This window comes from the organism of the source record quoted next, unplaced genomic scaffold (genome assembly GCF_019419815.1).
Source record: "Pyrus x bretschneideri cultivar Hongxiangsu unplaced genomic scaffold, Pyrus_bretschneideri_v1 Contig7, whole genome shotgun sequence".
NCBI lineage: Eukaryota > Viridiplantae > Streptophyta > Magnoliopsida > Rosales > Rosaceae > Pyrus > Pyrus x bretschneideri.
In genome coordinates, this window is record NW_025999809.1 from 6,791,118 (window position 1) to 6,803,863 (window position 12,746).

The following is a 12,746-nucleotide window of genomic DNA, read 5'->3' on the forward strand; positions in this document are numbered from 1 at the left end:
GATGTCCTCTTTTTCGAAGACCATTTTCCCTACAAATTACCCCACCCTTCCGCTGCTTCCACTCCCACTCCTCTTCCTCTTCCCATAGAACCCTACTCGCCATCCTTTGATCCCGTCCCTATCATTCCCATAGACCCTCCCATCGCTTCCCCACCTGACATCGCTCTCCCTGTTGAGCTTCCTTCCCCTTCCTCTCCACCACCATCCCCTCCGTCTTCCTCTCCTGCTGCACCACCGCCACCCCGGCGTGGCACACGTCCTACCAAACCATCATCTTTCTTGCAGGATTTCCATGTTGAGACCTCTCTCCCATCCCGAATTGCTCCTTCCTCGAATATGGTTCAGGTATCAGGTACTGCTCACCCTCTGTCTCATTACTTATCTTACAATCGCCTTTCCCCTATGCATAAGCATTTTGTTACTAACGTCACCACCATCCGAGAACCCACTACCTTCCTGCAGGCTGTCCAACATCCACAATGGCGTGATGCCATGCACCACGAACTTGCTGCCCTTCAGGCAAACTATACTTGGTCCCTTGTTCCACTTCCTCCTCACAAAAAGCCGATTGGCTGCAAATGGGTGTACAAGGTTAAGCTTAAATCTGATGGGACCATCAAACGTTACAAAGCTCGGTTGGTTGCCAAGGGCTATAGCCAAATCGAAGGGGTCGACTATCGTGAAACCTTTGCTCCAGTTGCCAAGTTAACCACTGTCCGTGTACTCCTTAGTGTTGCTGCTGTGCGTCAATGGCATTTACATCAACTCGATGTCAACAACGCCTTCTTGCATGGCGATCTGGATGAGGAAGTGTACATGAATTTACCTCCTGGCTTTGGACGAAAGGGGGAGACTCGTGTCTGCAAGCTACACAAATCCTTATATGGTTTAAAGCAAGCCTCAAGACAATGGTTCATTAAACTTTCCACTGCTCTCAAGGCTGCTGGATTTCATCAATCATGTTCTGACTATTCATTGTTCGTCCGAAGTCAGCACGGTAACTTCATTGCTTTATTGGTATATGTTGATGATGTAATTTTAGCAGGAAATAATCTACAAGAAATTGAACCCACGAAGCAGTCCCTCTCACAACAATTCAAATTAAAGGATTTGGGACAACTCAAGTATTTCTTGGGGTTAGAGGTTGCACGATCTACAAATGGCATCACCTTATGTCAACGCAAATATGCATTGGATATCTTAGATGATGCGGGATTTTTGGGTGCTAAAACTTCACGGTTTCCTGTAGAATCAAATGTTTCTCTTACACAGATGGAAGGAGAACTTCTTATTGATGTTTCATCATATAGAAGACTTGTGGGTAGGTTGATCTACCTAACCATAACCAGGCCGGACTTAGCTTATGCTGTGCACATGTTAAGCCAGTTTATGGACAAGCCTAGACAACCACACCTTGAGGCAGCACACAAAGTTCTCAGATACATCAAGAGTTCACCGGGACAAGGTATATTGCTGCCATCCAAGGGATCCTTGCAGTTAAGTGCATTCTGTGACGCTGATTGGGCCAGGTGCAAGGACACAAGAAGATCAATAACAGGTTATTACATTCAACTGGGTCAAGCACCGATATCCTAGAAAACTAAGAAGCAAACTACTGTCTCTCGTTCCAGTGCTGAAGCCGAGTACCGTTCCATGGCAGCCACATGTTGTGAGATCACGTGGTTAAAGAACATTTTGAGAGATTTAAAGGTGAGTCATTCACAACCAGTCATGTTATTCTGTGATAACCAAGCAGCCATATACATTGCTTCAAACCCGGTATTTCATGAAAGGACAAAGCACATAGAGATTGATTGTCATTTGGTAAGAGAGAAGATTCAAGAGGGAATGATTCGTACGGCATACATACGAACAAGTGATCAACCAGCAGACATCTTCACCAAACCGTTGAATTCTATACAGTTTGAAACATTGCTCAGCAAGTTGGGTGTTATTAACATACACTCCAACTTGAGGGGGAGTGTTAAAGAAGATATCTCGGATTAGTAAAGTGAATCTTGTAAATCTGTACTTAGCCTTTACTTACCTGATAAGGTTTGACTTCCTTGTTTCTAGGCATTAGTTTAGGATTAGGGTTGTGTCTTTTGTATATATATTGTAACCCTAGCTTTCGGTAATATAATGAAAAACATTCTGCAATATCACGTTTATTTATATTCTTCTTGTTGGTGGTGGTGACGGATTGGTGATGGCGGCACTGCTGGCATTGAGGAGTCTGCATTCTTCAAGCTCTAGGGTTTTGTTGTTGTGGGCTTTCTCTTTTGGGATCTTCGGTTGTATTTACTTTTGAACTAGCTTGTATTTGGATTGCCTTTAAACTTTCTATTTCTTGTATTAATTTTTAAATGAATGAAAGTTATCTGTTTGACCAAAAAAACCACATAATTTTTGGGTTTCCTTTGCCACGAAGTGTTAATATCTACATCAATGTCATAAATTTACTTGAATTCAATATTTAATAGTACACTTTAGATTTATAAAATATTAATTTTGTTGTTCATCTATATAGGAAGACATATGGAACATTTCATCCTCTGTACAATTGAATCTCAACTAAATTTCTTGTTCCAGTACCTTTTTCATAAGCAAAGGATTTCGAAATCGAAAATTTAAAATAGTATCCTCTGAACAGCTCTCCTCGGCCGTTGGATCGGGTGAAGCCCTCTTGTTATATTATTGGCTATAGCCTACAGAAGAAGATGGTGCTGTTTTCTTGGGAAGAGATCCCGGATCTCTTCCATCAATACTATTGGATCAAGTGATTCGAACTTTTTAAATTTCATCCAACGACAAAAAAATTATCACAGCTTTTAAAGGGTCAAAACAGGTGGGTCGTTGGATAAAATTTGAAGGGTCCAAATCACTTAATCCGGTGATCTTGATGGAAGAGATCTAAAGAGAATCTCTTTCCGTTTTTTTGTTACTAATCAGTTGCCTTGGAATTTAAATAGCTGGTCTTCCATCTTAATCAGTCTGCTAAAAAAAAAACCAATGCTTTGAAGATTGAAGACTAAGTTGCCTTGGAATTTAAACAGCTTGTCTTCCATCTTAATCAATTTGCTGAAAAAAAAATAAAAAACCAATGCTTTGAAGATTGAAGGCTAATTTGCACAAGGAGAATAATTAAATCTTATTTTTAGATATGTTTTATGGAAATCTATTTTAATTTCACTTTGTTCTTTGTAACTAAAAGTCACAATTTTACTCTTTGAAACTCAAAATTTGTTCTACTTTGATTTATTGACTCTCTCTTCTCCCTGAAAATTATATGTAATCTCCTAAAACATATATGAGACCAACCTAAAAAAACTATGTTACATGTGCAATAAATTTGAATATAAACTCCATTATGCATTATCGTTCAACAATTAGAGAATATTAAGTTCAAAAGGAATTGAAGAGATGAAAAAAAATAGAAAAGAATTGATTAGCCTGTCTCACCTAAATCAAACCAACATAAGAAATTAAAAGATCCAAAGCAATGTAGAGCAAATTTGAGTTTGAGAGAGTAAAATGATAAGTTTTGAGTTACACAGAGCAAAGTGAGATTAAAATCGAGTTAAAAAAAAGCATAGCTAAAAATAAGCTAATAATTAAGAAGAAATGTATTTCACGGTTTGTTGCATGAGCGACGCTGCCCATTAAGCAAATGAAGCTACCCATCGTCTTGCTCACTACTCTCTTACCAGCTCCACTGAGGTCTCTTGGTTTGAAGAGCCTCCAAACATTTTACTTGATGTCTTTTTTTAAAGATTTTAATCCTTAAGTGGCTGGTTTCTTTCCTGACCAACTTACCTGCTATTATCTCTTTGGCTTTTGAAATATATTGTTGCTTAAAAAATACACACACACACACGAACAGACACACACTGAAGACCTCTAATAAAAGTGAAATTTAAAAGAAATAAATTCAACACATTCTTTTCTCTTTATATACACTCATCTCTATTTCAAGAGATTTTTTAATATGCTCGGAACACGGGATGAAACATCACATATCATTATACAATTGGAAGAATATTTCAACAAAAAAGTTTACACCAATTATATAATAATATGTAATGTTCCGTTCTATGTTCCGGCAAAGTAAAAAATTCCTCCTCTATTTGTTGCATGAATACTTACAACAGGCTTCGACTTAAATTACGTACGTACTCAGTACAATACACACACGGTATGTACTCGTTACAATACACACACATTTACACATACATACTTAAGCCCTCTCCAAAACGGTGACCGGAAGTCCGCCTTTCATCTTCGCGGTGAGGTAGGGCAACAGCTCCGGCTGTGCCCCGCCCTCCCTCTCCCGCGGTACCACCTTAAACCGCTTCAAAACCGCGCTCACCACCCTCTTCATCTGCAAAAACGCCATCTCCTTTCCCAAACAGATCCTGGGCCCCGCTTGAAAAACGGGATAGCTATACGTGTCCCTCCCAACAAACTTCCACTTGTGGGCCCCCCTCTCCTCTCTCTCCAGCCACCTCTCCGGCCTGTACTCCGCCCAGTCCGCCCCCCAGATCTCCTCCATGCGCCCCATCGCGTACACGTGGTACGTCACAGTCATCCCCTTCTTCACCTTCGTGCCGTCCGGCAAAACGTCGTCGTTTGCCACTTGTTTGCTGTCGGTGGGAACCGGCGGGTACAGCCTCATGCTCTCGCACAGCGCCGCGTGGGTGTACACCATCTCCTTCACCTCGTCGTAACCTCCTCCCGCTGCCGACTCAGACGACGCCGCTTCGTTGATCTCCCTCAAGATCTCGTTTTCCACACGTGGGTTCTGCGAGAGAAGCCAGAAGAACCAGGTTAGAGCCGCCGACGTGGTGTCCCGGCCTGCGAGGATGAAGCTGATGACGATGTCAGTGACGAACTTTTCGTCGGTGTGGCCAGAGCTCAAGAACCGGGAGAGCAGATCTACAGATTCCAACGCCTTCGCCTCGCTCAGATCCCGCTTCTTTTCTCTGACAATGGTTTTCGCGAACTCGCCGACTTCCGATACGACGGCACGGAGGCGCCTTTCGGACCCGATTCCGAGAGCCCTTTTGAGTTTCCATACTGGGTGCGGCAATCTGAACCTGTCGCCGCTGATTTGCACGGCGTCGTCGAAAGCCACTGCGAATTTGGCTTCGGGCAGAGAGGGCAGGAGGTAATCCGGGTCGTACCCGAAAGCAATTCGACAGATGTTGTCGAAACCGAAGCGCTGAAGAATGTCTTGGAAGTCCAGGACTGAACTGCTGGCGGCGGAGGCGGAGAGAATTGGAATAAGGCGGTCCGAGAGCTCTGTGTCAACCACCTGTTCGACAAATTTACGCAGAGACTTGGTGTTGAATTCGTGGCTGGAGACTTGGCGCTGGAACTTCCAGTTATCTCCATCCGCGTTGAGAATGCCGTCGCCGAGGAGGTCGGCGAGGGTGGTGCGGATTTTCTCGCCTTTTTGGTAGTTGGGGAAGTTGGTCTTCAGGATGTGCTGGACAACGGTGGGATTGGCGGTGACGACGAAGCGGCGGCCGAGAGAGTGGTGGAGAGTGAAGGTGTTTGATGGGGAGCTGCGGAGGAGGTCGGTGAACCACGGCAGCCTGCGACGGTGGTTCTTGTAGAGAGATGGGAATGTGCCGATTATTGAGTATGATTTGGGGAGCTTGCTTGTTTTGGGGTTCGGGTCCGATGAAAACCTGAAGAGGAAGAAAAGGATGGGAAGGAAGAGAAGGAAGGCGAAGGTTAACAGCTCAAGAAACATGGCTGGCCGATATAACGCAGAAAAATGGAAGGGCTTAAAGGTGTCGGACAATTTGCAGTGGTTGTTGTAGCGCTGCTGATTTGCGGATGATTTGGCAGCACGATTTGGGGGTTAATTTATAACGTCTGAGTTTGTTTTGTTTAAGCAAATTATCAGACTAATCACTTTTCACTGGAAATTTACGAAAAAATATGGTCTTGTATGAACAGTTTTTACCGTACTTAGAATATACTGTCAGTGGAAGTAGATGAAATGGATTTGCTCTTCCAGGTTATGGTCCTGATAATTAACCCCTAAAGATCCCCCCAAAAAACAAAAAAAAAAAATCTTGTATGAACAGTTTTTACCGTACTTAGAATATACTGTCAGTGGAAGTAGATGAAATGGATTTGCTCTTCCAGGTTATGGTCCTGATAATTAACCCCTAAAGATCTCCCCCCCCAAAAAAAAAAAAAAAAAAAAAAAAAAAAAAAAAGGGCCCAATGCTTTGAAGATTGAAGACTAATTTGCACAAGGAGAATAATTAACGCTTATTTTTAGCTATGCTTTTTGGAATTCCATTTTAATTTTACTTTGTTCTTTGTAACTTAAAAGTCATAATTTTACTCTGAGACTCAAAATTCGTTCTACTTTGATTTGTTGACTCTCTCTTCTCCCTAAAAATTATAGGTCACCTCTTAAAATATATATGAGACCAACCTAATATGACTATACCACATGTGCAATAAATTTGAATATAAATCTCCATTATGCATTAATGTTTAACGATTAGAGAATATTAAGTTTAAAAAAAATTGAAGAGATGAAAAAAATAAAAAAAGAAATTGATCAGTCTGGCTCACCTAAATCAAACTCACATAAAAAATTAAAAGATCCAAGGCAATGTAGAGCGAATTTTGAGTTTCATAGAGCAAAGTGAGATTAAAATCGAGTTCAAGAAGGCATAGCTAAAAATAAGCCAATAATTAAGGAGAAATGTATTTCACGGTTTGTTGCTTGAGCGAAGCTGCCCATCGTCTTGCTCACTACTCTCTTACTAGCTCCATTGAGGTCTCTTGGTTTGAAGAGCCTCCAAACATTTTACTTGATGTTTTATTTAAAGATTGTAATCCTTAAGTGGCTGGTTTCTTTCTTGGCCAACTTACTTGCTATTATCTCTTTGGCTTTTGAAATATATCGTTGCTTTCAAAAAATTAAAAAAAATTAAAAAATAAAAATATACTGAAGACCTCTTGTTTGGACTCGATTTTACACTATCGGCCTGAGTAATCGAGACCATTGAATGACAAAGTGGTTAAAATAATTTTCAATTATTATTAGGAAATTATGTTGTGATTTTAATCATGATATCTCTTAATAATATATTAAATTATTTAAACCTAATATTTGTCTAAATCCCCATTGATTTGAACATATGGGATATTGGGATACACACGACAATGAAGCAGGCAAGGATGGGATTATGCATGCATACAACTACAAATGGATGAATGTCTGTGTGACTTAATGCGGTAGGGTGATAGGCTTGATGATGTGACAAGCCTAGGTGTTGTTTTTGTTGAAAAGTCATGGATAATCATAAAGGACCCTGAGATTTTGTCAGATGGGTTTTGATAGAGAATGGTCTCTTAAAGTGATCAGGTTGTGTTGCAAATAAAATGCAATTTAGTACGCATGCACGGTTGCACCTGGATTAACATGGTGGAGAAAGAGAAGTTTCAATTGGAATAGGATGCTTTCATTTGGTAAGGTCACATATGCGGAAATATATATTTATTTTTCCAAGGGAAATTAGGAGATAGCCTTTATCGTATCATAGAGATATTTGACAGACAAGATGATTAGAAACTAGTTCTAAAGTGATGTTTGACAGAGTTTGAGTTGCAAAGGAACTCTACACGATTATCTAGCCGTGCCAAGCAAGTATGTCGGTCCTATAAATATAGATGCAATGGCAACGAAAAAGCAACCTCCAATTCAACACACAACTGCCCTGCGCAAACCTCTCAAACATCTTGAGATTTTTTTTATTTTCTTTTTCCGCCAACATACTTCAGTTTGGATAAACAGCACTGTGAAGGCAACCGGTGAACATCTTTAGTTTGGATAAACAACACTGTTTCCTTAGAATCAGCTGACCGAGGAGCACTTTCAGTTTGGTTAAACAGCACTGCGTCGAGGCCGACTGGTTACTTATCCAAGTCTCGGTCAAGAAGGGTTCCCAAATCCTTATTGGCAGATGTCATCTCATTAGCCATCTTGGCGAAGTGAGGTGTTACAGGTCACTACATTCGGCACATTGAAAGCTGAAACATTGAAACTTCGTAGAACTAACAGCCTTGTCTTCAGTCTCGAGAACCTGAAAGCCTAGACTTGTTCCTTCCTCGGCCGCAATCGCAAGATCGAGAAGTCAGCAAAGTGCTCAACGCAACATTAACAAATTTTACTCCTCGGTCGAGCTTGGCCGATGAGTTGGCATGCCCCGCATTCAATCGAATGACGTAGTTAGCTCATTAGTTACTCGACCTACACGTCACATAGGCTTTGTAATTTTTAGGGTCAACATTTTGGCACGTCCAGTAGGACCGAGTGCTAAAACTACGAAGTTCATATGATATATCAAGATGTCAATCCGGCTCCATTTAGCCGATTGCACAAGCTGCTTGTGCAATTGAAAAGAACCAGTGAGGAGAATACACAATGCCTTGAGGAGAATAGAAAACGCCTTCAGGAGGATAAAAAATCGTGGGAAGCGGTGAAAGTTCTTCGTAACGTGAAAGCCGGGAAAAAATCATTCGCCTACATGTTGAGAATAAAAGCTCTTGTTACCCTACAAGAGCAATGAGTAAACGAAGCCAGGGCTCAATTTAATGCCTGGTGAGATGAAGAACATTTTCCTTACTTTTCTGATTATAGATCAATTCCACTTGAAAAATGGTTAAGTCCTAAGGCCAGGGGGCAATTTTTCGCTTTGGCCACAATCAAAAGTCGGTTTCAGGAAACTGCCAAGACGGTCGAAGAAACACCTAGGCCACCTGTTGTCTCGATCAAGACTGAAAGCGTGGTAGGCCTAGAAGAAAAAGTTCAAGTTTCTGCGCCAAAAATCAACGATTCATCAAAGGAATGTTCCAATGATGAACAAGACCGATACACGGCTTCAGATGAAAAAACCACATCAATTGATATGGTCATTGAAGACATAGGTCTCGCCGAAAAAACCTTGCCAATAGATATGATTATTGGCGATAAAGTTGATATGGAAAAATCCAATTCGGCTAAGTTGTTTGAGTTAAAAGTCGAAATTAATGAAGCAATTATGCCTGGGGGGCATAATAATTGTCCGACACTTTCGACGGCCGAAAATGAAAAATATTCATACATGAGCTTTGGTCGAAGTCGGCGTAAATCTGGCATACATGAGCTTTGGTCTAAGTCTGCGTAAATTGAATTTGGTGGTCTGCAGGCAGTAGGAGGGCCAAAAATGTGTGGGATTTCCTGCTAAGCAATTTGTCTAGAAACAGCCGAGTGCAACAACTAAGGATAAAATCCTCGGTCATTACTCGGCCTCCCAATTTTTCAACTAGTCATGATTACCAAGTTAGCAGTTCTTGTACTCAGCCATAACTTTCCTCGACCTCGGCCTAAATGAATTTTCTTGACCTGAAAGGCCGAGCTGCCAAGATTATTGCTTCTTTGATCATAACTTTGGTCATCAAGTCGTTGCGGCAGCTTTCCCACAGATGCAGCTTTTCTACCATCAGAGATGGGCTGCTGAAGACAAATGGTACCCATCAAATGTTAATAAATAGAATGCATGCACGTATGCATGTGCATGAAAGGGACAAGGGGACTGATGGTTGCAGACTTTGTTAATAAAGTGGTTTTCCCATTTTCCTTTGACCAAAAGAAAAGGAAAGTGGGGGATTGGAGGGCTATCAAAAAAAAAAAGAAAAAAAAAAAAAATATATATATATATATATAAGAGTTGGCCAGAAGGTTTTATAGTGGAAGGTAGGTTGTCAAATCCAAGAGTCAGGTTTTCTCGACCTCGGTCTAGTTTTTCTCGGCCTCAGCCTGTCTTACACTTGACCCTAATTTCTCTTCTACCCCTTCCCAAATTCTTCTCAACCTTCTGGCAAAGTTGCCGAGCCTAGTATGGAGTTGTGGCAGTCGAGGAAGGTCGTAATGTTGGCAGAACATACATGTTATTGTTTAGAAACAAAGTTTCTTTTTCGGCGGTACAATGAGATTTTGTTGGTTTCGAACAATTAATTTCCTTAATCATTTGGCTTACGAGTTGAAGCTCAAGGAAATTGGGAGGTAATATTTGGACCCGATTTTACACTATCGGCCCAAGTAATCGAGACCGTTGAATGACAAAGTGGTTGAAATAATTTTCAATCATTTTCAGGAAATAATGTTGTGATTTTAATCATGATATTATCTCTTAATAATATATTAAATTATTTAAACCTAATATTTGTCTAAATCCCCATTGTTTTGAACATATGGGATATTGGGATACGCACGTCAATGAAGCAGGCAAGGATGGGATTATGCATGCATACAACTACAAATGGATGAATGTATGTGTGACTTAATGCGACTGGTGATAGGCCTGGTGATGTGACAAGCCTAGGTGTTGTTTTTGTTGAAAAGTCATGGATAATCATAAAGGATCCTGAGATATTGTCAGATGGGTTTTGATAGAGAATGGTCTCTTAAAATGATCAGGTTGTGTTGCAGATAAAATGCAATTTAGTATGCATACCCGGTTCCACCTGGACTAACACGGTGGAAAAAGAGAAGTTTCAGTTGGAATAGGATGCTTTCATTTGGTGAGGTAAACGTATGCGGAAATATATATTTATTTCTCCAAGGGAAATTAGGAGATAGCTTTTATCATATCTTAGAGATATTTGACAGCCAAGATGATTAAACACCAGTTATAAATTGATTTTTGACAGAGTTTTAGTTGGAAAAGGACTCTACACGATTATCTAGTCGTGCCAACTACGTCGGTCCTATAAATACAAATGCAATGGCAACGGAAAAGCGATCTCCAATTCAACACACAACTGCCTTACGCAAACATCTTGAGATTTTTTTTATTTTCTTTTTCCGCCAACACACCTTCAGTTTGGATAAACAACACTGTGAAGGCAACTGGTGAATATCTTCAGTTTGGATAAACAACATTGTTGCCGTAGAATTAGCCAATCGAGGAGCACCTTCAGTTTGGTTAAACAGCACTGCGTCGAATCCTTATTGGCAGAGGTCATCTTATTAGCTATCTCGGCGAAGTGAGGTATTGCAGGTTACTACATTCGGCACATTGAAAGCCAAATTTGATATTGAACTTCGCAGAACTAGCAGCCTTGTCTTCGGGCTCAAGAACCCGAAGGGTCGAAACTTGTTCCTTTCTCGCCTGCAATCGCAAAAATCAAGAAGTCAGCAAAGCGCTCAACACAACATCAACAAATTTTACTCCTCGGCCGAGCTCGGCCGATGAGTTCACAATCCCCTCATTCAACTGAATGACGTAGTTAGCTCATTAGTTACTCGGCCTACGCACCACGTAGGCTTTATAACTTTTAGGGTCAACACTTCTAATAAAAGTGAAATATAAAAGAAATAATTTGAACACACTCCTTTCTCTCTCTCTCTCTCTTTATACACTTCTTTTTATTTCGAGAGATTTTTTAATGTGCTCGAAATACGGCATGAAACACCACATGTCATTAGAGCATCTCCAATGGAGATGTCAAATTGTCCAAATCAGCAATAATAGTAACAAAAGACAACATTAATGTTTTCCAACTGAGAAGCCAAATCTGATGTGGCATGATATGGATTGACATCTCTCCCCTTTGCTGCCAAATTTGACAGCACCTTTAGATTTTTTTAATTAATTATTAAATGCTTTTTATTAATTTTTTTTATTGATTTAAAGCATGATCTTTTTGTTTCTTTTCATTCCCAATGCAAAGAAAATGCATATGAATTATTATCTTATGTTTAAAATTTGACATATCGGTTGGAGAGCAAAAGTTTAAAAATGTTAAAGTGTCATGTAAGAGCATCTCTAAAGTAGATGTCAAAAGATAAATGTCAAATGTTAATTTGATGACTGATATGACAATGTCATATTTTCTCTTTTTCCAACCGATATGTTTCTTTGTTATAAATGATATTTGTATGATCTATTTTAAAAAGAAATCAATTAAAATACATTTTTCAAGATCTACAATTGATGCATTAATAGGACCCACATAATAAAATAATTTAAAAAAATTGACATCACCTTTTCTCATATGTCAATCCACATAGGATTAACATATCAGTTGGAGCTCACTCTTACCTTCAAATTTGATTACATGGAATTCCACCTAGGATTTGACATCTTCTTTGGAGATAGTCTAAGTCTTTAAATTTAAATTTTAGGTTTAAAATTTGACATCTTCTTTGGAGATGATCTTATACAATCGGAAGAACATTTCAAAAAAACGTTTTACTTTAATTATATAATAACATGTGGTGTTCTACTCTATGTTCCAAGCACACTGAAAAATTTCTCTTCTATTTGGTGGGTTGTAGTCTTTGTTGCATGAATACTTATGTCAAGCTTCGACTTAAATTACATACGCACTCTTTACAATACACATACAGTACGTAGTGTTCTAAAAATCTCCGCTTAGCGTTGCTAGACCCCACCTTAGGGGTTAGGCAGCTGGCCACTGCCCCGATTAATGCCTAGGCGTTTGAAAATTAAAAAAAGAGCACCTAGACCTGCTGAGACGCCAGCCTAAACCACCTAGGCACCTGTCTAAACCTGCCTAGGTTGCATCTCACTTAGATAGAAAATAGATAACTTTCATTTTGCATTTTATATTTTTAGTAAATTGTAAGAGACTTGTTGAATATTTAAAAGAATACACATTATATGATTGTTCTCCATGTTTTCATTATGTTCTAATACTACATAATA

At 39.8% G+C, this 12,746-nt stretch overlaps 1 protein-coding gene across 1 annotated transcript; it reads right to left on the bottom strand.

Moving 5' to 3' along the window:
- Nucleotides 1–3,904: 3,904 nt before the first annotated feature.
- Nucleotides 3,905–5,993, bottom strand: LOC103966291 (cytochrome P450 94A1-like). The gene has a single exon (XM_018652153.2). It carries the CDS (start codon nt 5,756–5,758, stop codon nt 4,238–4,240), a length of 1,521 nt encoding a protein of 506 aa, XP_018507669.1. The 5' UTR covers nt 5,759–5,993; the 3' UTR covers nt 3,905–4,237.
- Nucleotides 5,994–12,746: the final 6,753 nt, after the last annotated feature.

What these genes read in the sequence shown, in the direction of transcription:
- LOC103966291 (XM_018652153.2), bottom strand. Translation starts at nt 5,758, where the DNA reads ATGTTTCTTGAGCTGTTAACCTTCGCCTTCCTTCTCTTCCTTCCCATC.